General features: G+C 37.4%; 2 protein-coding genes across 3 annotated transcripts in view; both read right to left on the bottom strand.

The window, feature by feature from the left end:
• Positions 1–15636, bottom strand: part of TBC1D8B (TBC1 domain family member 8B) — a 71217-nt gene extending 55581 nt beyond the window's left edge. Inside the window, exon 1 of the mRNA XM_029930042.1 lies at positions 15507–15636. Within this exon, the coding sequence (XP_029785902.1) occupies positions 15507–15636 (130 nt within the window). The remainder of the gene's footprint in view (positions 1–15506) is intronic.
• A 5676-nt stretch (positions 15637–21312) lies between these two features.
• RNF128 (ring finger protein 128) overlaps positions 21313–27212 on the bottom strand; it is a 98978-nt gene continuing 93078 nt past the window's right edge. For both annotated transcript variants that reach the window (XM_029930118.1, XM_029930117.1), the window contains exon 7: positions 21313–22731. In XM_029930118.1, the coding sequence (XP_029785978.1) occupies positions 22598–22731 (134 nt within the window). In that variant the 3' untranslated portion in view covers positions 21313–22597. The remainder of the gene's footprint in view (positions 22732–27212) is intronic.

Here is a 27212-nt window from a genome sequence, read left to right as displayed (position 1 = left end):
TTTTGGAAATTTTTACAATGAATATTTAACCTTTCAGATAAAAAAAATAAGGCGACTTCTTACACACTTTAAAAAAGGGAAAAAGGAAGGTCCTTCTCAGGATAAATAAATGCTACTTCCTTATAGCATTTGGTGCAATGTAAAACATACTCTTTATTCAATATGATGGGTCTTCAGATATCATAACTATCTTGTCTCCCTTTGCTTATTCTTCTCCAAGCTTAAAATATTTCTAGTTCTTTTCATTGTTTTATAAGATTGTCTGGGCCTCTTATTTTTTCTTTTACCATTCTCTTAACATACCTATTTCTCAAAGATTCTTATAAAAATGTGTCATTCAAACCTGAATGCCAGATATGGTCTGAACAAATGCAGGTTTTTTATGCTGTGGGCTCCACAGTTCTATTAATATAGTCTAAGATCATACTAGCTTTTTAAGCCACTACATCTTATTATATTAAACTTATGATCAATTAATATACTTTGATCTTTTTCACAAATATAAGGACCAACACAGGTAGTCTCTGTCCTGTACAGCTGATTTAAAAAAAAAAAAAACCCTAAATGCAGTTTACATTTATCCATGTTAAATTTTATCCCATGGATGTCAACTAAGGATTCTAACTTGTTTAGATATTTCCAAATCTTGGTTTTTATTTTCTATGACAGTGATTCTCAACCAAAACTTCAAACGTGATTCATTTGGAGGAGTTTTTGAAACTACTCAAGCTCAAGTTTTGAAACTACTAAAGCCAAGAGATTCTAATTCAATTTATCTCGGATATGGCCTGGGTACTCTATTTTTCCCCTTTATATTATAAACATTTCCAAATGTAAAAAAAGAGAAAATAATATATTGACATTTCTACGTGCCTATGACCTAATTTCAATAATCATGAACATTTCGTCAATCTTCTTTCATTTATCCCTCCTGGAGTCATTTAGTTTATTTTAAAAGGTTCTCAGTTGAATATAAAATGCAGCCAACGTTGAGATAACTTATCTATGGGATTAATTGTCCTTTTCAATTTTTAGACTTTTGCAAATTTGGTATACATTTCTCTTTTGTATTAGGTCAATGATAATGACAAACAGGTAAGACCCCCAAAGGCTGAATGTTGGAGAGACTATTAAAACAGCCACAGCTTGGAGATGGTACTCATCACCAATGTACTAATTTAGTACCCTTTAGTTTGACAAGTGTCTCTTTCTTCTTGTAAACTAGATTGAGAGCACGGTATAAGGCAGCACTGCTTTAGCTGCAGAAGAGACATTTAAATAAACTTCTTAATTACAAACAAGATTTACTTCTATTCTAAGTAAAATGTTTGGTATAAATTTTGTCCACAGAAATGACTGCTAGAACTTTATAGTGGATTCTGTATCTTGTCATAAATTATCATGGCACAAAGTCAAACAAGTATTCCTTTATCAAATTTTTTTCATAATTTCAACTTCATTAAATGTTAATGAACAAAGTAATTAGTAAACTGCCAAAACACTTAGTATGAAATACATTAAAATAGGAGAAAGTGGTGTTTTCAGTAGAGGTTGCGGGTATTCTTGATTCTATTGCTTTTTTTTTTTTTTACCAGATATAAGTCCTTAAAACAAGACTGAGAATGCTTATTTTAGGATATTCCAATAGCCACAGTTGGCATTTTGAAAGCTGCCAACTTTACACTAAGAGCTTTGGAAAACAGTTAATAAAAATAACTCTTCTTTGTCCTGTTTTCCCTCTCCCTCCATTCTTTTAAAGACATTTACTTGAAAAGTGGGTATATGTAAGCACCCATTTCCTTTCCCAACCAAATTCTTTGTTCATTAAAGGATTTAAAAATTTGTATATAGAAGTGACTGATATCACAAATGGCAGATGATAATATCACGTGGGGAAAGAGAATGCACGAATTATCAAGCAAACTGAACTACATTTCTCAAGATTAAAACAGGGCAATGTGAGAAGTGTTATTGCCTTTATTTACAACACCTTCTTACACTTCAGGACTTAACATATCAATATAGAAAAAGAGTATCCCTCAAAAAAATCAAAGACAGTACAATATCTGAATTCCTAGATGCAAAGCAACAAGTGTGGCAGCAAATGAATAAACTCATAAACAGTACAGCATTTCAAAAACATTATTTAGGAGACCTGAAGCTGACCATTATCTTGGATAGTATAAAACAAAAGGACAATTAATACAATGATAAAAATCAATAAATGTGATTATCCCTTATTTCAAAACTGCATTTCTTGGGGTGCCTGGGTGGCTCAGTCAGTTAAGCAGCCAACTTCAGCTCAGGTCATGATCTCACAGTTCGTGGGTTTGAGCCCTATATCAGGCTTCGTGCTGACAGCCCAGAGGCAGGAGCCTGCTTCAGATTCTGTGTCTCCCTCTTTTGCTGACCCTTCCACACTCACCCTTTATGTCTCTCTCTCTTAAAAATAAATAAGAACTGCATTTCTTTATAATAGAGTAATGGAGGGGGAAGAAAACAAGACCATTTAGACTGGGGTAGAAAGAAAAGTGGAGATTAAAAACCACAAAGGTTTAATTCTCTATCTCAGGATTTCCTATTCTATAAATGAGGGCATTCTTCTTCAACAAACTTTTCTAGTTGCTAAGGGCATTATATCTTGAGTCTCATATTTCCAACAACAGATAAATGAATCTGGAATACCTGCTGTGTACCCAACGACTGCCATCTTCTGCTTTTATACTATCAAATTATTTTTCCCATTCAGAATGCCCTCCACATTTCTCTCTACCAAGCCACATCCCAGATATCATTAGTTCTCACAGACGGGCGATTGAAATCAAAAAACACCATAGAGGACGGGCAAGGCGGAGAAGTAGGGAACTCTGTAATCTCCACCCACCCACAACTATCAAACTGAGAAGGACTAATGCCACAATACTCTAATCTGCAAAGTGGGAGGAAAACACACAGAGTCCACATAGATGACAGCCTCATAGGTGCCTGAGTGAGAGTGAACTGGGGAAATAAAATGGAGCAAGAGCCGGAGGCTCTGAGGAGGGACCCCTAGCCCAACGCAGAGCTGGGGAGAGCCTAGCAGAGCAGCGGTGCAGGGCTGCTGTGGGCCCCGGCAAGCAGTGGCGGAGAGCCAAGGGGAAGAGAAAGAGAGAGCGAAAATGCTCATAGAGTGGTCTCTAGAGAAAAAAAAAAAAAAAACATAAGCCTGGGATGGGGAAAGATACTATCATCCCATATATAACCACTGGGCACGGGGAGAGAAATTCGTCCCCCTTAACTGGCTTATTTTTCCTTGGGCTCTGCAGCGTGCCAATTCCAGACGGCACCAGGAGAAGTAGCTTCCTGACTCCCTCTACTGAATCCTGGCTAGAAAGCCACCCACCTGCAGGGGTACATCTCATCTCCAGTGGTAGCATTACAGTTTATGGACTATGGTTTGGAAACGAGGCAGGGCTTGGAAAAAACAAATTGGCCCGCCCTCGGCACAGGGAGACCAGACTCAAAATAGTGCCTTCCAACACGTAGCCCGAGAAGGGCTCGAGGCACCGCCATTCTTCTCACCGCAACCACCAAGGCAGGGACTCCAAGAGCAACCCCCAAGACCTGACCTACATACACCAAACCATGCCCATATGTGCTGGAGAGCTGCTTTTTTTTTTCTATTGCCATCCAGATATACTTTCCCTTATCTCATGCTTACCTCTCCACTCCACTGGTTTTACACTCTCAGACTGTATTTTGTCTTTTGTTGTGCCTGTACCCTCATGTTTTTTCTTTTCTTTTTTCTTTCCCCTTTTGGTTAGCTTGTATATTTGATTTGTTTGTGCATTTGAAAGCTTTTGTTCCTTCTGTGTCTGTCTGTTTTCCTTTTCAGGGCAACCTCAAGAAACAAGCCGAAGTACACATAGTAAAGAGTCCCAAATATCACTGAGTAGAGAAATAAAATACTCAAAGGCACAACAAGAGAAACCGAGAGACACCATTAAAAGAACACTTCCTGAAACTACAGGCCCTGGACAGTCAATGAGCCTCCATTAATAGAGCAATACTAAGATGAACACAGTGCATAACGAGCTTTTAAAACCGACAAAAGACAGAAAGCCAAAATGACAAAATGAGAGAACTCTCCTCTAAAAAAATTCCAGGAAGAAGTCACAGCCACAGAACTGCTCAAAACAGATATAAGCAACATTACAGAGCAAAAATTTATAATAATTGCCATAAAATTAATCGCTGGGCTTGGAAAAAGCATCAGAGAAGCTATTGATACAAAGACTGGGGGCCTTCAAAATAGCTGTGATGAGTTAAAAAATGCTATAAATGAGATGCATAATAAAATGGAGTGGCCACTGCACGGACTGAAGAGGCAGAGAGAAGAATAGGTGAATTAGAAGACACAGTTATAGCAAAAGAGGAAGCCGAGAAAAAGAAAGAGAAATTGATCCAGGAGCACAAAAGGAGAATTCGAGACCTAAGTGATACAATAAATGGAACAATATCCATATCATAGGAATTCCTTAAGAAGAAGAAAGGGGAAAAGTTGCTGAAGGGGTGCTTCATCAAATTATAGACAAGAACTTCCCCAATGTGGGGGAGGAATAGACATTGAAATCCAAGAGGCACAGAGAGCTCCCCTCAGACACAACTTGAATTCACCTTTGGCACAACATACCATAGTGAAACTGGCAAAATGTAAAGATAAAGAGAGAATTCTGAAAGCAGCTAGGGATAAAAGGGCCCTAACATACACAAGGAAACCTATCAGAGTGGATACAGACCTATCTACTGAAACTTGGCAGGCCAGAAAAGAACAGCAGGAAATCTTCAGTGTGATGAGCAGAAAAAAATATGCAGCCAAGAATCCTTTTTCCAGAAAGCCTGTCATTCAGAACAGAAGGAGAGATAAAGATTTTCCAAAATAATCAAAAACTGAGAGAATTCATCACCATCAAACCAGCCCTACAAGAAATACTAAGAGGGACTTTGAGGAAACTTTTGCAAGGAATAAAAGGTACCAGAGACACCTCTACAAACATGAAATCTACAGAGAACACAATGACTCTAAACCCACATTTTTCATTAATGACGCTAAATGTAAATCAATTGAATGCTCCAATCAAATGACACAGGGTAGCAGAAATAATAAATAAACCAAATCCATCTATTTGTTGTCTACTAGAGACTCATCTTAGACCTGAAGACACTTTCAGATTGAAAGTAAGAGGAGTGAGAAATATCTATCATGTGACTGGAAGTCAAAAGAAAGCCGGAGCAGCCAGACTTATATTGGACAAACTGGACATTAAAGTAAAGGCACTAACAAAAGATGAAGAAGGATATTATATAATAATTACAGGGTCTCTCCATCAGGAAGAGCTAACAATTATAAACATCTATGTGCCAAATTCGGGAGCACTCAAATATATAAATCAATTAATCACAAACAGAAACAATCTTATTGATAAGTATGTGTTAACTGCAGGGGATTTTAATGCTCCACTTATAGCAATGGATACATCATCCAGACAGAAAATCGCTAAAGAAACAATGGACCTGAGCAATACACTGGAACAGATGGAATTGATAGATATATTTAGAACTCTGCATCCTAAAGCTAGGGAATTCACCACCTTCTCGAGTTCCCAAGGCACATTCTCCAAGATAGATCACATACTGGGTCCTAAGCAGCCCTCCATACATATAAATGAACTGAGATCAAAGCATGCACACTTTCAGATCACAATGCTATGAAACTTGAAATCAACCACAGGAAAGAGCCTGGGAAACCTCCAAAAATGTGGAGTTTAAAAACCACCCTACTAAAAAATGATTGGGCCAATCAGGCAAGTAGAGAAGAAATTAAACAATATATGGAAACAAATGAAAACAAAAATACAACAACACAAACTCTCTGGAACGCAGCAAAGGCAGTCCCATGAGGAAAGTGTACTGCAATCCAAACCTATTTCAACAAACTAAAAACAGCTCAAATTGAAAATGTAACAGAGCACCTAAAAGAACTAGAAGGGGAGCAGCAAGAGCACCCCAAACCCAGGAGAAGAAGAGAAATAATAAAGATCAGGGCAGAAATAAGCAATATAGAATCCAAAAAAAAACAGTTGAGCAGATCAATGAAACCAAGAGTTGTTTTTTGAAAAAATAAACACAATTGACAAACCTCTACCAAGGGTCCTCAGAAAGAAAAGAGAGAACACCCAAATAGACAAAATCATGAATGAAATGGGTCTATTACAACAAATCCCTCAGAAAACAAGCAATCATCAGAGATTACTATGAAAAACTATATGCCAACACCTGGACAATCTAGAAGAAATTTACAAATTTTTAAACACACATGCACTACCAAAATTCAAACAGGAAGAGATAGAAATCTACATCTGAATAGATCCATAATCAGAGAAGAAATTGAATCAGTTATCAAAAATCTCCCAAAGAATAAGAGCCCTGGGCCACATGGATTCCCTGGGGAATTCTACCAGACATTTAAAGCAGAGATAAAACCCATTCTTCTCAAGGTATTCCAAAAAAATAGAAATAGAAGGAAAACTTCCAAACTCATACTATGAAGCCAGCACCACTTTGATTCCCAAACCAGACAGAGACCCAACAAAGAAAAAAAAATTACAGGACAATATCCTTAATGAATACAGATGCAAAAATACTCAACAAGAGACTTGAAAATCAAATTCTACAGCATATGAAAAGTAATATCTATCATGATCAAGTGGGATTCATTCCTGGGTTACAGGGCTGGTTCAATATTTGCAAATCCATCAATATGATACATTATGTTAACAAAAGATAAGATAAAAACCATATGATCCTGTCGATAGATGAAGAAAAAGCATTTAACAAAATACAGCATCCTTTCTTAATAAAAACCCTCAAGAAAGTTGGGATAGAAGGAACTTACTTAAACACTATAGAAGTCATTTATGCAAAGCCCATAGCTAATACCATCCTCAATGGGGAAATACTGAGAGCTTTCCTCCTGAGATCAGGAACATGACAGGGAGGTCTACTCAAACCACTGCTGTTTAACATAGTGCTGGAAGTCCTAGCATTAGCAATCAGACAACAAAAGGAAATAAAAGGCATCAGAATTGGCAAAGAAGAAGTCAAACTTTCCCTTTTCGCAGGTGACCTGATACGCTACATGCAGATCCTGACAGACTCCACCAGAAGCCTTCTAGAACTGATCCATGAATTCAGCAAAGTCACTGAGTCAAAAATCAATGTACAGAAACTGGTGGCAGTTTTATACACCAATAATGAAGCAACAGAAGGAGAAATAAAGAAACTGATCCCACTCACAACTGCACGAAAAAACCATAAAATACCTAAGAATAAACCTAACCAAAGATATAAAAGACCTGTACGATGAAAACTATAGAAAACTTATGAAGGAAATCAAAGAAGACACAAAGAAATGGAAAAACATTCCATGCTTATGGATCAGAAGAATAAACATTGTGAAAATGTCATTATTACCCAAAGCAATTTACACATTCAATGCAATCCCCATCAAAATGCACCAGCATTCTTCCAAAAGCTAGAACTAACTATCCTAAAATCCATATGGAACCACAAAAAACCCCGAATAGCCAAAGTAATATTGAAGAAGAAAACCAAAACGGGAGGCATCCCAATCCCACACTTTAGCCTCTACTACAAAGCTGTCATCATCAAGACAGTATGGTATTGGCATAAAAACAGACACATAGACCAATGGAATAGAATAGAGAACCCAGAACTGGGCCCACAAATGTATGCCCAATTAATCTTTGACGAAGCAGGAAGAGTATCCAATGGACAAAATACTGTCTCTTTAGCAGGTGGTGCTGGGAGAACTGGCTAGCAAAATGCAGAGAATGAAACTAGACCACTTTCTTATACCATACACAATAATAAACTCAAAATGGGTGGAAAGACCTGAATGTGAGACAGGAAACCATCAAAATCCTCGAGGAGAAAGCAGGAAACAACCTCCTTGACCTCAACCACAGCAATTTCCTACTCGACACATCCCCAAAGGCAAGGGAATCAAGACCAAAAGTGAACTATTGGCACCTCATCAAGATAAAAAGCTTCTGCACTGCAAAGGAAACAATCAAGAACACTAACAGGCAATGGACAAATGGGAAAAGATAGTTGCAAATGACATATCGGATAAAGTGCTCATATCCAAAATCTACAAGGAACTTACCAAACTCCACACCCAAAAATGAAAGTGAATAAATGGGCAGAAGACATGAATAGACACTTCTCCAAAGAGGACATCCAGATGGCCAGCAGACACATGAAAGGATGCTCAGTGTCACTTATCAGAGAAATACAAATCAAAACCACACTGATATACCACCTCACACTAGGCAGAGTGGCTAAAATGAGCAAATCAAGAGACTCTCGATGCTGGCGAGGATGTGAAGCAATGGGCACCCTCACACACTGTTGGTGGGAATGTAAACTGGTACAGCTGCTCTGGAAAACAATGTGGAGGTTCCTCAAAAAATTAAAATAAAACTCCCCTATGACCCAGCAATAGCACTGCTGGGAATTTACCCAAGGGATACAGAAGTGCTGATGTATAGGGGCACATGCACCCCAATGTTCATAGTGGCACTTTCAAGAATAGCCGAATCACGGAAAGAGCCTAATGTCAACTGATGAATGGATCAAGAAGATGTGGTTTATCTATACAATGGAATACTACATGGCAATGAGAAAGAATGAAATCTGGCCATTCGTAGCAAAGCAGATGGACCTCAAGGGTGTGAAGCTAAGCAAAGTAAGTCAGGCGGTGAAGGACAGATACCATGTTTTCATTCGTAGTTCTAACAGGAGATACTTAACAGAGGACCATGAGGAGGGGAAGCAGGGCAAACGTTAGGGAGCGGGAGGGAGGGAAATTATGAGAGACTCTTGAATACTGAAAAACAACAGAGGGCTGAAGGAGGAAGATGAAAGGGGAAGTGGGGTGGTGGTCATGGAGGAAGACCACCATGTGGGGTGAGCACTGGGTGTCATATGGAAACCAATGTGACAATAAAGCATAAATTTAAAAAAAAGAAAAAAACCACAAACTGGTTTTTGACAAGATGCTCCTCAGATGCCACACTGGAATTCTGTCACCAGAATACCACCTATTGTTATTAATTGCTGCTTTTAGGAAATCTTTGTATCATGTAACAGGGCTTCTCATAAGCATCCCTTACAGCAGAGCTGGCCTTGGAAAACTGTTTTGAGGGTTTCATATATCCCTCATTCATGACTATACATCACCTAAACCAAGCTGATTATTGCTGACTACTTCAGTAATTTGTTTGGTTACTTGTTCAGTATCTGCTTATCCTACTAAGTTATAAACTGTGGGAGGGTAGGAACTACTTCTATTTTATTCATTACTGTATACCCAACACCCAGGACCATAGCTAGCTACTACCCCATTTCTGTTTCCCTTCAAAGCAAAACTCCTAGAAAGAATTATATATATTTGCTCTGTCTCCAAATATGTGCTTGGCTTCATATGCCCCAGTCCCTCTGGTTCCTGCTTATAGGTCACCTTAAGGAGGCCTTCCTAGATCAAATTTGTCTAAAATACCAACCCCTTCCTCTCTCTATCACTATAGCTTACTTTATTTTTCTCCATATGGCTTAATGCCACCTGCAATGTATTATTTGTGTATCTGCCTCCCTCAACTAGAATGTTAGCCCAAGGAGAATAAAGATTTTATTTTGCCCACTCGCTGTTATCTCTAGCACCTAAAACAGTGCTTGTTTTTTAGAAAGCACTTGGTAAGTATCTATTAAATTAATGTATCCCATACAATCACATACAGGATTTACTCTTACCTTTTGTGCTTACAGAGCAGCAGCAAAAGGTGGGAAACTGAGATTTTCTAATGTAAATGTAATATAAAATCCATGCCATAGCTGTACTGCAACAGGGAAACATTATAGTGCCATTTATTATTAATTTTTAGCTTATCTTACATCCATAGCCCTTCCACAACTGTCAACTAGAAACAGGTTTTTACCAACAGAATCATTTCTACTTCAAGTATTATGTTTTGAAAAATACAACTAAAATGACTAAAGAATATGAAATGTATTCTTTAATACCACTCAGTAAGACAGTAAGTGATGCTTATATCTGTAAAAGTGCTGTTGGAGAACTTCCAGATTTGGGCAATCATGGATCATAATGAAATGTTGTTGTGATATTTTATTCTAATACTTGTACGTCATTCTGGTTATAAATCATAAATGCATAATCATAATCATACCAAAATTATTGAATAACTATCAATGTTTTACTTTTGTAGTGGTATAATTGCAAATTGGACATATTCAATGTTACTACTCAAAATCAATTTCTATATACTAGGGAAAATGGTATAAATATAGATCCTCCTTCAGCCTTCAAGTACAGATAATGGTACTTCATTAATAGATAAATGAATATCAGATGTTTATATAGTTGCTCATATGTTTCAAAAACTCATGAGACTCATTTAACAATGCCATGAGGTGGGGAAGATAAGTTTTGTTCCCATTTTACAGATGAGGAAATGAAGCCTTTATAAAACAATTAGAGCTGAATGGAGTCATAAAAATACTAAAGAATCAGGGAAGACAAACGAAGTCAGATTAATAAGGCAAGTGGAATCACTCAACTCAATGGTATACTGATGTATTTGTGGATGCTGGTTTGTAGCTGACTTATTAGAAAGAAAATCCCATAGGGTAAGCTCTGGAGAGGGTAAATTACACTGTGTTCTATTCCCTTCCTGGAACATTCTGACCCATGCAAAATCAAGTAAAAAATTACTTTTAAAGATCTCTTTGAATGAGAAAGGTCAGCTTTGTGGGGGTTTTGAAAAATTAAGACTGTTCAGGGTCATCACTTTATAGTCTTGTTTTTTTCATTAGAATGAAATCAACTTGATAGCAAATACCAGTTTCCTGCTTACATCATAAGTCTCCAATACCTTAATCAAAAAAACCCTCTTCCCATATAATCTACATCATTATTATTACATTAACTGAACTCTTGAGGATTGAAGATTCATGACCCTAAGTTGAAGTGGAGTAGCAGAAGTTTTCTGTCTATGCTTCAGGAAAGAAAGACCCCAGCAACAAGCAGGGGAGAGGAAATAAGAGAGAGTCGTGTTATTTACATGTGTCTAAAAAAAAAAAAAAAACCCTGCAGCTTTTGGTATTACCAAGAAAAAGTGGTGACAATCATGGTCCTTCATATCTTAAGACCTCCAATGAAGCTGTCCTTTCTCATTCAAAACAACATAGATTAATCTAGAGGTTTGACGTTAAGTGAAGTAAGCCAGTCAGAGAAAGACAAATACCATATGATTCCACTCATATGTGGAATTTAAGAAATAAAACAAGTTAACAAATTAACAAAGAGATGAACAAGAAAAACGATTCTTAAATATATAGAATGGGTGATATTGCGGGGAGGGGGATGAGTGAAACAGATAAAGGGGATTAAGAGTACACTTATTGTGATGATCATTGAGTGATGTATAGAACTGATGAATCATGATATCATACATTAAAACTAATATAACACTGTAGGGGCACCTGGGTGGCTCAGTTAAATGTCTGACTCTTAATCTTGGCTCAGGTTATGATCTCACGGTTGTGCCTTCCCTAGGGGCTGCTCTATGGGATTTTCTATTAAGTCAAAATGATATTTATTAATTTATAATATGTGTTTGGGTGGGGATTTGATATTTCTTTATCTGAAATAAAATGTCATGGCCACCACTTAGGCACTCTGGTTCCAGTAATAAGGTACTTGGGAAACCAAAAATTTTATCAGTTCCTTTGTGAACAGAAAATGCAGGCATATTTTGCTAAGAAAAACTTAATGAGAATGTTTTCAAAGTCGGGCTCCTTGAGTTCGGGTTGGGGAAAAAGGAGAGAAAGCCTTGTATTTTTGAGGGATGGTCATTAAGAAGTTCATTAAAAAGCTACTGTATTATGTATGTGTTTAATTATGACAAATTGTTTCCACTATGATTTGTTAAGTTCGTATAAATATCATAAAATATTTTGAAATGGAAAGCTCATTTAAAACATTCTTATGTTCTAGTTTATACATATGATTTAATTTCAAGGTAATGGTGCCAAGATGAAAGAGGAGATAGGGAAACAGAATGTCTAAAACTTCTCCATTTTAATAAGTTTACTTTTTAGTCTTATTCTACAACCCCATAACAAGGTCTACTAAGGGAGATTATCAATCTAACACACAAGAACCTGCTTATACTATGCAGATATGGAATATTCAAAAATCAAATACTCTCAACAAATGATGTAAATTAAAGCTTTCTGATTGGCAGATCTTCCTAAGTCTCATACACTAGAATGTAGCCCCATAAATTCCACACATGTAGTAGCTCCAATCTACCAAGCAAACTGTTGATTTGTGCTTAATGAGCCAAATATGCATAAATTATCTTCAATTGCATAAAGCCAGGTGTTAAATTTAGATCCTCTAGAAAAGTCATTACCTTTATCAGTCAGGAAGATCAAGAGGTAATGTAAGGTAACTGCAAAAGCCCAGAAGGATGAATTACTTCACTAAAAATGAAAGAAAATTACTTTATCTATAAAATAGCCTTTAGGTATAACAAAAATGTCCACAAGATATTCTACCCTACTGTGAACCAGGACAACTAAAATAAATTAGGCAAATGATAAGTAATCTGCCAGATATCCACTAGATGGGATTCAAAAATTTAGAAAAGGACCTTGGAATTCTAAGTTACAAGTTAATCTCCTGTTATAACCACTCTAGGGTTCTTTAGCAAAGGACCTTGGAATTCTAACTTACAAGTTAATCTCCTGTTACAACCACCCTAGGGTTCTCTGTTGCCCCAATTCCATTTTTAGGAAAAAAATAATAGAGTCAACTAACTTTACCAAGTCCACAGCTAAAGTCATTATTTTGCTGGTGGTTATTACCAATTATCACATGGCAAAGAAATAAAATCTTAAGGAAAGTACAACTATTAACATTTCTAGATGGTCATTATCTTTTCTTCATTAAGCAAAATGTATAAAAGGATTTTTTTTAAAGAGGTAGCACATAACACTGGATTTCATCAAGCAAAATGGACAAAGGTAAACTTATGCTGGCACCCAGTCACACTCCTGTGAGAGCTAATCCAAATGTGGATTTGTGGCAAAGCATAGCAGAGCTCTTGGCTTCACAATTTTAAGAAAGAATACAGTAACTGAACAGTCATGAAAATCAGCACACACTTCTTCTGGACCAAAAAGAACCAAACAAACCTTAAAAACACTTGTGCTCCTTCTGATCCATTTTGCTTAATTTACATGTAATAAACTTGTGGAAATTTCGAGCATCTTGACAATACCACAGATAAAATAATCATGCAGACATACACACTGACCACAATATGGGCCTATGGCTATTTTCAACATACGCATGTGGTAGAAATCTTGGTTTATTTCTACAGACAAATCTCTTATTCTAGAGATATGGGCTTGAAGACATGGGAGTGAGTGGAATAGAGAAACTGGTGCAATCTGTCCATGTTTGAATCTGATTTACCTATTATTTTTCAGGAACACAGCTGTACAAACTGAAATATACCTCGTTGGTAAATGTGGACAAGAGCACTATAAAAATTCTGGTCAAGAAAAATTATGAGGAACCAAAATATTATGCTGTAACGCAGAGCTATAATATGTTTTAAATATATTCTGAGTTGTTCTTAATGGACCTCTTTAGTAAATCATGTCACTGGGTTATTATGAACATTGATTCTCAAATTTAATTTGGAAAATATATGAATCTATTGAATGGAAAGGCTCCTCTGAAAAATAACACTTGTAATTTTTAAAAATCAGAAAATGATCAAATGTGAAGTTTAACCAGACAATTTTTGTTGCCACATATTCAAGAGGGCCTTGTTAGAAGCCAGAAAAGATGAACAGGTCTTATAAAATTGAAAACAAAAAAACTCCTGTAGAACCTCAGAATTCTCTCCACCTTGGGGATGGCTTGAAAAAAAGAGGAAATAACAGCACACATCTGTCACCATCTTAACAACATGCATTGATTTGGCACCTATTACCTTTCATTTTATCCCCTCAGTTCTATGAAACAGACAGCATTTCATAGAAGAGGAAGAGCAATGCCATCTCCTCCGTGAATCTTTACACAACCTTTCAGTTATTTGGTTCTAATTAGAATTTGCTAGGTTCACTAGTTACTGGTTATAAGACCAATTTGCCTGGGTTATTGGTTACTACCCCCCTAGCCCGACCCTCTCCCCCTTCTCCAGATTAAGAGCAATTCAAAGGTGGGGAAGTGAAAACTGTCTTCATACACTAGCATTCCATGTGACACACAGCAGGCGTTTATGATGGAATAAATAAAATTATTTGTCGAATGCCATTCAATAAGAGATGAGGATGGGGCTAAAATGCAGACTTCCCTACTCTTTCCTCTTCCCACTACATCACGCTGCCTAAATGAAGTCTGGCCCACCACTTCGAGGCCACCATACCAAACTGCAAATAGTCATGAAAAAGAGTTCTGCCCCCCGCCGTGTACAAAAGTTTGAATACCCCTGCCTCAGTCGAGAGCTCCCCAAATTGTCTGGAGGCTTTAAACACGTGACCCAGGGCCCGTTCTGGATTTATAAAATCAAATCACTGAAGCCAGGACGTATTCCGCGGCAAGAGTTAAAACTTCCACTGGTTTCACTGGTTGGCTTTACAATCGTGGCTTTTTAAGAAGGGGCAGAGCCAAACACTCGAGAGGGAAACAAATTACGACGACGCTTACTCTGAAATAAGATCCCAGGGACTGAAAACTGGGTGACACAAAAAAAGATGCTAGATTGGGAGAGGTCCCCAATTCTGAGCCCACTCCCTCCGCAACTCCAAACCCCCCACCCCGCCACTTCTGAATCTCTTATTTGAAGCCCTTCTATCAGGATGTGACTGGGGCTCCTTCCTTTCTCCTCACCATCCTCCCTGCCCCCCCCCACAGGTGCACCCCCCCATGGTGATTATCAAGAGGGAGGTTCGTGAAAAAAAAGTTAAGTCCACACTGCCAAGCCGGTCCTGGTCTCCAGTCTAAACGCTACCTGTCGAGGTCTAACACTCCCCCGGGGGAAGCCACCGGGCAGGTACTTAGCCTAGAAAGAACCCCTCCTCGGCCTCAGATTATTTCACCGCCTCAGAAAGGACCCCTCCTTCCATTCCCCCTCCCACCCGAACCACAGCGGCTGGTCGGATGAAGTATTCTCGGGACTCGGGGGCGGAGGATGACGGAAAGGTGGCAGCGGCAGAAGAACCCCAGCCCCTTCGCCCGGGGTTAAGAATCGCGCGGCGGGTGGCGAGGAGTAACTGTTTTTCTCACCGCCTTTTAAGTACCGGCGAACACAGCCCCAAGGCGGGTGAAGGGGTTGGCCGCAGCTTACCTGTGAGACCCCCTCCGCCTTCCTCGCCATAGCCCCGACGCCGCTGAAGCACGAAGAACTCGTTGGACCTTTCTATCAGCCACAGCTTCAGCGCATTTTTCAGGAGCACTTCCTCAGGCTTCAGCCACATCGCGAACTTTTGTGTCCCCCGGCAGCAGCGATCCAGATGCCCTCCTCACCTCACCCTACACCTGTCTATTTCCCTCTACTTCTCCTCCCACCAAATCTCCCTCAGGCCAGCAGCGGCTTGGGTTCAGGTTTTCCACACTTCCCCCAACCCTCCCTCCTCTCCCACGTAGGCAGCGAGATTGCCAATCCCTCTAACAGCTCTACCGCCCGACTGGGAAATAGTCCCGCTTCTTTGACTCCTGGTAGTTGTAGTTTCCTATTCGCTTTTCTGTACTCAAACATGGTAGTGGGGAACTACGATACCCACAATCCACTGGGGGTGAGGACGGGGTGCGGGTGCTTTCAAAGCGCGTCCCGCCACCACTTAAGTGTATTTTGCCTACTTAAACTTTAAAGCGGTTTTGTTGTTGTTGTTGTTGTTGTTGTGTTGTTCAAATAAATGAGCCCCACATATAAATGTGTTGCTTCTTCTCATCCTTTTACAGCCGAGGGTGCTAAACCGTAGAAAACAAAGTTTCTGGAATTTTGGAGTAACCAACGGAAGCAGCAGTAGCAGTAACTGATATTAAATGAGCTCTTTGAAAGCGATATCACATACAGATGTCTCACGTAATTCTCACATAAGTCTTGCGAAGGGAATATTATTCCTCACTTTGCACATAAATAAAAGCACAGACGGTGACGTGACTTATCCAAGGTCACACAGTAAGTGGAATCTGACAGAATTCCTTGTCTAATTTAAAATCTTCTTTGGCCTAAGCTCTTTCCGCCTGGAAAGAGGCAGGAAGAATATAAAATCTCCAGAAGCCACATGATTTTATTCATGCTGTGACCCCCTCCCTTGCCCCCATTGCCACCCCAGTCTGTTTAACTCTTGTAACCAGCCACAGAAAAACGTCTTCTCCGACTTTCCTTTTCAGGATCTAAACAATTTATAAACATTTTCCCCCTTTATTAAACTCTTTAAGTAAAAAAATCCCTTTCAGGGCAGCCTTCACCTCTTTGTACCTTGGCAACTGCTTACACACTAAGGTGAATGAGGTCAGTGATTTGTATGGCATAGCACTGAGGAATTATTGGAAGGATGTTTTTATTTATTGCAATAAATGAGCCCATCAGAATTAAAGGTGCGTTAAAAGCAAAAACAGGTTTGTTGAAAGAAAGGAGTTGGGAGGCAATGTACAAAAAACTAGGGGCTCTTGGTATGCTATTTTGAGAATAAAGTCTCAAGGCCATTTCAATTTTTTTAAAAAAGGGGGTGATGCACACCCAAATGCCAAGTCCTGCAGCCAAAGAACTCTGCCATGGAGCAGTGTCCCTGGCTTATCCTTTCCAAGATGTGGGCCAGCTCATGGGAGGCCCATGTGTGCTACAACAGGGAGTTTTCTTGGGGGTGAGAAAAGGGTCAATTTGGGATTCTCTTCTATGAAAAGGCAGTAAGTAGTACCAAGTCAGCTTTCTGAGGAAGACAGGAAGAGACAATCTTCCCAGAGCCCAAACTGCAATGTATCTTTGGGGAAAGCCATCCCAATTGCAATGCATATTATGGAATATGATTTCTTATCTTCCTGGGAAAAGCTCAGTGAATGCAGCAAATGTTAAGAGATGTGAGGTGTCCCTTTTTTACCTTTCGTTCTCTTTTGAATTTTCTTCCTCATCAAACCAAATTATTTTACAGTCCCTAAATGGTTACAGTTGTGACAAGGGCTGTCCAGAAGTGGATGGTTCCTCTCTATAATATTGATTTGATCCTTATTTTAAAACTTGCATATTTTTACATCCTGACTTTATAGATGAAGAACAGGAGTCTCAGAGAAATTAAATAACCTGTTGAAGATCACATAGCTAAATAAGTAGCAGAGTTGGTATTTGAGCATAGATTTTTCTCACTACAAATTATAACACTATACTACCTTATGCATATGGTTAATAGATACCTCAAATACAACATGTCCAAAGCCAAACTAAATTCTTCAATATTTCCTCTGCCCAAAGTTGTTTATCCTTCTAAGGTCTTATAGTTCAGAGCACCACTGTTACCAAGATGCTCAAGCTAAGAACCTTGGAATAATCTTCAACTTCTTACTCTCACCACCTTCATTGTCTTATACACCTTCTCCCCTCTACTTCTTTTTCAAAAGTCCATCCCACCCAATTACCACTTCAGATTGGCCTCACATCACTTTCCTTCTACACTGTAGTAGCATCCCAACTCATCTTTCTGCTTGTATTCTTGTTTTCTGATTTATCCAAGCCACACATTTACAGACATTAATGTTATACCATGCAGAGATAATACCTCATTTATCCAACGGTCAATCTTTTCAGCTGACTCAGCCTTCTAAATCATAGCCTGAAACATCTATGTGAAAAGTACTAGAAAACCCCAAATAGCTGGGTACATGGGTGACTCAGTCGGTTAAGCATCAGACTTCAGCTCAGATCATGATCTCGTGGTCCCTGAGTGCGAGCCCTGCATCAGGCTCTGTGTTGACAGCTCAGAGCCTGGAGCCTGCTTCCAGTTCTGTGTCACCCTAGGTCTCTGCCCTTCCCCCACTCACGCTCTGCCTCTCAAAAATGAATAAACATTAAAAAAATTTAAAAAAACCCAAACAGCAATTCTAAACCCTGTGTCAATGGATGAGCTGAGGCTGTCAAAGATTCTTCTGGATTCTTATTTGAAATGAATTTCACAAGCTTAGTAGATGCTTTAGAGCCCGCAGCAAGTTTTGAAGCAGTAAGATTAAAAACAGGTAGAGCATTGTTAGAGGAGAACCATTTAAATGTTTGCTGCTCAAAATGCGGACTCTGAACCAGCAACATCTGCATCATCCAGGAGCTTGCTAGAAACTCAGAATCTCAGAACCCATCCCAGACCTGCTGAATCAGAATGTGCATTTTAACAAGATCCCTAGGTAATTTGTAGGCACATTAAAGTTTTAGGTGCATTGATTTAAGCAAATTAGATATTTGAAAATCAAACTCTACAAAAAATTGCGGTGATTAATCATTTTTCCGTTAAGACCTACATAGGCATCTTTTAAAAATAAGTCCTGTTAAAGAATTTTAGATGATCTAATTGCTTTTTTGAAAAGTTTATTTCAGGAGATTCCCATTAAAATTTTCTAAGGCAGTGGTTGAAAATGGGCATCGGTTGAGGAGAAATTGCCATTATTCATGCTAAACGCTATATATGTATATGCTACTATCAAAATCTAGGTATATCCACAAATATCTCACATTCATGTTATGTTTTTGGAGACAAAAAGAACTAGCGAATAGTGTTTTTCAATTTTTTCACCAAATCAGCTCTAAGGTAGAGGACAGTGAACATTTATCTCTGGAGGTCAAAGTGCCCACCATATCAATTTCTTACATAGTATGCAATTCTAAATTTTATGTTTTTTTAAAGTTTATTTATTTATTTTGAGAGAGGCAGAAAGAGAGGGAGAAAGAGTATCCCAAGCAGGCTCTGCACTGTCAGCTTGGAGCACTATGTGGGGCTCAAACTCATTAAACTGTGAGATCATGACCTGAGCCGAAACTAAGAGTCAGATGCTTAACCAACTGAGGAATGCCCAAATTTTATATTGTTTAATGTTTAAAAATATTTAAAAAATTCACTCCAACAGATACCATATGTTTTCACTCATAGGCCTAACAGGAGAAACCTAACAGAGGACCAGGGGGAGGGGAAGGGGGAAAGAGAGTTGGGGAGAGAGAGGGACACAAATCATGAGAGACAACTGAATACTGAAAACGAACCAAGGGTTGAAGGGGGAGGGGGAGGGGGAAGGGAGGTGGTGGTGATGGAGGAGGGCACTTGTAGGGAAGAGCACTGGGTGTTATGGGGAAACCAATTTGACAATAAGCTATAAAAGAAAAAAAAACAAAGAAAAATAAAATTCACTCCAAAGAGGCAATGAGTAAAGTAAAAGCCTCACTATTTGTTACAGCCTAGGGTGATGAAATTTCTCCAAATATTACAGAGGTTAATTAAAATATTTAGTAAATGAACAAAAACTAGATTGGGGGTGTTGGTGTGGGGAAGAATGTCCCTAGCATTCCAACCATGTCTTTAAATGCCTGGGAACCATGTACATTCTTGCTTGTAAGATAATACAAATCCACTTCTGCTAAAACTACAAATGAACTCTCAGAAAATCCCTCCCAAAGATGGAGACTCCTTATACATATATACCTACTGCCACTGTTAAAGGAATCAGTTTATATTTTGATTATTATGTGAGTAATAAAGTCTGTTGCTCAAACTATCTTTTTGTTATCAATATAGGAAGAAAATGCACAAGGGACATGTAATTCCTCTCCTTCATATATGCTGAAGAAAACTGAAAACATACATCTACACAAAGGCTTGTACATAATTCATAGCACCAGCATCCATAATGGACAAAAAATGGGAACAATCCAAATGTTCATTAACTGATGGATAACCAGATGTGGAAAAATGGAATATCATCAATGAAAAGGAATGAGATGCTGATGCATGCTACAAACATGAATGACCCTTGAAAAGATTACACTATGTAGAAGTCAGTCACAAAAGGTCACACACATATTGTATGGTTCCATTTATATGAAATATCCAGAATAAGCAAATCTATAGAGATATAAAGTAAATTGGTGGCTGCCTGAGGATGGGAATGGGAGCCGAAATTGACTGCTGGGCATGTAGGAACTTTTTGGGGATGATGGAATATTCTAAAACTGGTTTGTGGTGACAGCTGCACAACTCTGTACATTGGCTAAACATTGTGGAAGTACACGTTTATAATGAGCAAATTTTTGGTATGTTAATTATATCTCAATACAGATGGTGACAATTTAAAAATTATAAATTCTCCCTAAAAAGAACCCCCCTACACACAAAACAAGACGAATATAGATCAAAAGGTCATTTATTATGTGGCATCACACACAAGTACACTTGGCATACTGCCACATAAGACATATGTGTGCCTTGGTTTGATAATCAGGGCTCTGAGGTCTCCCAAACATCTGTTTAGTCTTAACATGTTTGGCAAAAGAGATGCTCTTAACTAATTAACAGCATCCCAATAACCATACTGCCAAAGAGAAGACTTAAGAAAAAGAAAACTTTAAAGAAATAAAGTGGTTTTGGGGTGCCTGAATGGCTCAGTCTGTTAAGTGTCTGACTTGGGAACAGGTCATGATCTCAAGGTTGGTGGGTTTGAGCCCCACATGGGGCTCTGTGCTGACAGCTCAAAGCCTGAAGCCTGCTTCAGATTCTGTATCTCCTTCTCGTTCTGACCCTCCCCGCTCATGCTCTGTCTCACTCTATCTCTCAAAAAGTAAATAAATTTAAAAAAATAAAGTAATAAAGTGGTTTTATGTTTTGGGTTGTATAAAGACGGACTGGCATCAAAGTGTTTTTCTAACCTTATATTATCAGTAATCAACCTCATTATTTACCTTGCTGACACTGAAAAATAATTCATGGTATGTTCAGTTGTATTAAAATGTCACCAATTCCCCTCTCTGTAATGAAATATGTAAATGAATATCATACTAAAGTTTGAGTTTTTATTCATCAAATATATCAATGACCATTTACATCAACCATTTTTTCCCTCCCAAATCCAAGCACATATGAAAAGTTAGTATGGGCTAACTGAACTAAACAGCAGACACAAACTTTTATTGGAATATTTTATTTACATTTTATATTTAAAGAGAATCAATACAAATCGGGGAATATTTACAGCATTTCAAATCAGTGTACAAGAATGCAATGGTTCTGTCCATTCTACATTTAGCAAACAAAAATACATGTCTTTTCTGCTTTTGCCTAAATTCTGCTAGAATTTTCACTGGAAACCCAACGTTAAAACCAAGATAAGCCACAGAGAATACAAATAAAGTGCATTTTTAAATAGCTTTATTTTACTTTGGTGAATGAAAGCTTCAAATTTTATATTAAGGCACCTGGAATTCTTTCCCCCTCCCAATTCTTTTTTAAACACCAAGAAAATGCACTCACAAAATTTATAGCTATATGGACAGAAATTTAGTTTACCTAATATAATTTTAGCCCATTTAGGAAAAATGTAAACTAACTTTTCAGAACCAACATCGGTCAGAAAACATTTTCTACAGACTAATTTCTGCAGATTAATTCATACACAAGGATCAATTACCAATTTTTGTGTGACTTATTATCATTTTCAAATAGTATGCTAATTTGTATACTCTACTTTTGAAAATCCCATAATTTTGAGAAATAGTTATACAGCATTTTTATAAGGAAACTTTTTGTCTATAAACTTGTGTCAAATTGGTGTCATTAGTATACCAATCCAGCCCAGTCCATATTCTCTGATAAACTATGCTCCACACTCACATGAAGTACATTTAGCTTAATTTTAAAAATAAGAAATAGTTAAAATGAATATTTTTGTTTTAATCTTGTTCTATCAACTTAATGTAGCTTAAAAAGACATTTCATGAAGTACTAGCCTAAGTTTGCATTGCTTTTTACATTACAATTCCAGATCAATATAAGCACCTGGAGAAAAACCCTGACACATATAGCCAAAGCTAAAATAGTAGTATTTTTAATTAAGATACTATCATAATATAAAGTGATCACAGCTACTCCACATTTTAAAAGCAATGTGTTTTTATAAGAAAATTGTTGTAAATGAAAAACATGACTACTTGAAGAGAATTTTAAATCTTTAAAAATGTTGCTATCACTATTGAGAGGAAACTTGCCTATGAAAAACATTATGAGTTTGTGGGGAAAAAAGTTAATAGATTAAATATTTTAGGTAATTTAACTATGGCATAATATTAGTCATCTCAGCACTTTCAATATCATTCTTATTTAATTAAGTTTATCCAGTACATTAATAGTAAACTAAGCCCTGATTGGCAGTTCTGTTATTACTAAAGTTTCAAGTTTTCTATTGACACCGATTTTAGGATTTAATTTCTCGAACAGCAGTCTCCTGATCAGGAGTTTCATCTTCTTCAAAGGTTGGGTTGTCAACATGAGGAACAACATCCACTGCCACGGAACTTGCCTCATGGTTTACCAGCTGTAGGTTTTCATCTTTAAAAAGAAATGGCAATTTTAGGATGATTTCACCCCTCTCTTCTTTAAGACAAAATTCAACATTCATGTCTAAGAAGGCTTTCTTGTCTAATGGTATCATAATCTGATTATTTTAATTCCCTGTTCCTTTAATAATTACGTGTCTTACATAAGACATATTATTATATTGATTTACAATTACTCTTTTTAATTCACACGTGTGCTTACTTCTACCTCCTTAAGAGCAAAAGTTCTGTCTTTTGCTGCTTTTTCATCCTTAAACCTCGCTTCACATTTCAATCACCTGGGTGCTTTAAAAAAATTAACTTTGCCTTTTCATATGCATAAGTAGACTTAAAAATAAACAGGAAGGTAGAGGGAGTTCCCCAAATGGAGTACAAACAGTAACAGATGAACATAATTTTATAAAAAGGGAACATATAACCATCCTGAAAACAGCGGGGAAGAAAAGAACTCACCTAAGTAACTTTGGAAAACTATTTTGACTATATCCTATAAGGCTAAAAACAAAAAGGACTACACTAGTTAGTGAATTTTTGAGTTAGAAATAAGGAAAGGGGTAGGCTAGAATAAACTCTATGGTGTTTGACTAGAATCAGGTCTATCAGTATTGAGCTCGCTGTTTTTCAAATAGATACAAAGGTAGATAGATGTATACAGATGTGTGCATATATTTTACCACATTACATATTTCCTAGCTTTGTTCACTGAAAGGACTAATAGCTAAGATATCCCCATACCTATGAGCATACCTAGTGCCCAGATATTGGTTCTGAAGTACTGTTTTCAAAAAAAAGCCACCCTCTCCCCCAAAGAAGTGGCTAGGGCACTAGAGTTAGGGCAAGGAGAGTATAAGATTAACCCCTGGTAGCCTAGGGCTCAGCAACTATAGGCTGCAAGTCAAATCAATAGCGAAGAGTGGTTTTCACATTTTTAAAAGGTTGTAAGTCAAACACCCCCCACCCCTCTCCTCACTCTGCCAAATATAGCAGACACTCATGGCTTTCAAAGCTTAAGATATTTACTATCTGACCCTTTACAGAAAAAGTTTGCCAATCCCTGGCCTCGAACATTCTGTGGTACCAGAAACGTTAAGGAAGTGCTAAAAAAAAAATGAGACATGTTGAAAGAACACAGAAATCACCTTGAGGGAGTTCCCAATGACCAAATCTAGGATAATCTAAGCAATTAATAAGTCATGAAAATAATTTTATAGAATAAAAAAAATCCATAAGTCCATACTATAATAAATGAATAATTGAATAAATAGATAAAGGCTAGCTGTTCCTTAAAATAGAAGCCTAATTAATGTAGAAAGAAGGATGAAAATAGAAAATTACCATTTAGCACGCATTTCCGTAATAATTATTGCAAGGAGGAAGCATCAATTGCTAAAATTAGTGGGTAAAAGCATGATGAGAAACAGAACATTTGCAAAGTCTCCAAGTGTCTCTCTATAAGATAATTCCAAAGGGAAAAATAGTTACTTTAAAAGGAGAAGCTTGGCACACACTATCTTAACTAAGTAAGCAACATGAAAAACCATCAGTAATAAGCATGAACATCATGTGGCTCATTAAATGAGGCAGAGAAGAGCACAATATTATTTTTGTGGTATTCGTTCCAGAAACAGAGAGTGAACAATGAATATAATCATTGGGAAATAGCAGACAGGTTCAAAGTGAGGGACATTTTACAAAATAACTGACCAGTAATCCTCAAAGTGTCAATATGAATGACTGAGAATAAGGAACAACCACAGATTGAAGACGAAGAAGATATGACCATTAAATGCAATGTGGACCTTTCAACAAATTGGGTAGAAAAAGAACATATCCAAACATAATAAAGGCCATTTATGAAAAACTCACAGCTAACATCATCCTCAACAGTGAAAAGCTAAAAACAAGAAAAGGGTACGTACTCCTACCACTTCTATTCAACATAGTACTAGAAATTGTAGTCAGAGCAATTAGTTAAGAAAAAGAAAATGCCTCAAAATCAGAAAGGAAGAATTAAAATTATTTTCATATGACATGACCTTATGTAAAGAAAATGATTAAAGCTCCCACCTAAAGACTACTGGAATAAACAAATTTAGTAAAGTTTCAGGATATAAAATCAATGTACAAAAATCAGTCACATTTCTATACACTAACAATGAAATACTTGAAAGAGTAATAAAACAATTCCATTTATAATAACATCAAAAACAAAAAAATACTTATGAATAAATTTAACCAAAGAGGTAAAGAAATCTGTACTGAAAACTTTAATGAAAGATATTGAAGAAAATACAAACAAATGGAAAGATATCCTAGGTTCATGAATTAGAAGAATATTGTTAAAATGTCCATATACCCCAAAGCCATCTATAAAGTCAATGCAATTCCTATAAAAATTCCAATGGCATTTTTCACAGAAATAACAATCCTAAAATTTATATGGGACCACAAAGACCCTGGAGAGTCAAAGTTACCCTGAGATAGAAAAACAAAGTTGGAGGCATAACACTTCCTGATTTCAAACTGCACTACAAAGCTATAGTAACCAAAGTAGTATACTGGCATAAGAACTGACACATAAACCAATGGAACAGAATTGAGGGCCCATAAAAAACCCATGCACATGTAGTCACCTAATATTTGAAAAGGGAGCCAAAAACACTTAGTGGAGAAAAGCCAGTAAGTGGTGTTGTGTAAACTGGATATTCACATATGGTAGAATGAAAATGGACCCCATCTTACACTACTTGCAAAAATGAACTCTAAATGGATTAAGAACTTAAACATAAGATCTGAAACCATAAAATCCCTAGAAGAAAATATGGGAAAAGCTCTTTGACATTGGTCCCGGCAATGATTTCTTGTATAGGACACCAAAAGCACAAATCAACAAAGGAAACTACATCAAACTAAAAAGCTTCTGCACAGCAAAAGAAACAATCCATAGAGTGAAGGGACAGCTTACAGAATGGGAAATGGTATTTACATATCAGATAAAGGATTAATATCTAAAATACATAAGAAACTCATACAATTCAGCAGCAAACAACCCACAAATGATCCAATTAAAATAGGCAGAGGAACTGAATAGATATATTTTCTTTTTTAAAAGGTTTATTTATTTGGAGAAAGAGAGAGAGAGAGAGAGAGAGATCCAGCAAGGAAAGGACAGAGAACCTGAAGTGGGCTCTGCTAATGAGGAGCTCAATCTTATGAACCATGAGATCATGATCTAAGCTGAAGTTAGATGCTTTACCAACTGAGCCATCCAGGCACCCCTGAATAGATCTGTTTTCAAAGAATATGTACAAATGGCCAACAGGTACATGAAAAGATGGTCAACATCAGTAATTATCAGGGAAATGCAAATCAAAAACACTAATCACCTCATACTTGTTAGAATAGCTACTATCAAAAAGACAAGAGACAAGTGCTGGTAAGGATGTGGAGAAAAGTGATCCCAGTGCACTGTTGGTGGGAATGTTAATTGGCACAGCCACTATGAAAAACAGTATGGAGGTTCCTCAAAAAATTAAAAGTACAAGTACCATATGATCCAGCATAAGTACCATATGATTCCAGTTTGGGGTATATATCTAAAGGAAATGAAATCATAATCTTGAAGAGATATCTGTACTCCCACGTTCACTGCAGCATTATTCAAAATAACCAAGATATGGAAACATCCTGAATATCAGTTGACAGATGAATGGATAAAGAAAATGTGATACACACACGAATATTATTCAGTCATGAGAAAGAAGGAAATCCTGCCATTTGCCATAGCATCGACCGACCTTGAAGTCATAAGTGCTAAATGAAATAAGACACAGAAAAACAAATACTGCATAATGTCACTTATCTGTGGAGTCTTAAAAGCTCAGAAACAGAGAGTAGAATGGTGGTTGCCTGGGGCTAGGGGCAGAGGAGATGGGGAAATGATGACCAAAGGGCACAAACTCTCAGCTATAAGATGAATAAGTTCTGGGGATCTAATATATGGCATGGTGTCTACAGTTAACAATACCGTATTACATACTTCTTAAAGGTTATATATCATGCTATGTTCATGTTAAGTGTAGCTACCATGTATCACAATGTTATTACAATATCATTGACTATGTCCTTATACTGTGCCCTTTATTTCCATCACTTATTCATTCCTTAACTGAAAGCCTGGATCTCACACTCCCTTTCAACCATTTTGCTCATCCCCCCAGCTTCTTCCCTATGGTAATCATCCCTTTGTTTTCTGTATTTATAGGTCTGAATCTGCTTTTTGTTTGCTTATTCATTTGTTTTTGTAGATTCCACATGAGTGAAATAATATGATATTTGTCTTGGTTTGACTTACTTAATTTAACGTAATACCGTTTAGGTCCATCCTTGTCACAAATAGCATCATATCATCCTTTTTATAGCTGTGTAATATTCTGTTTTATTATATATACTATATCTTCCTTATCCATTTGT

This window comes from Suricata suricatta, chromosome X (assembly GCF_006229205.1).
Source record: "Suricata suricatta isolate VVHF042 chromosome X, meerkat_22Aug2017_6uvM2_HiC, whole genome shotgun sequence".
NCBI lineage: Eukaryota > Metazoa > Chordata > Mammalia > Carnivora > Herpestidae > Suricata > Suricata suricatta.
The sequence above is the reverse complement of the archived record's forward strand: the minus strand, read 5'-3'. Positions and strand labels throughout refer to the sequence as shown.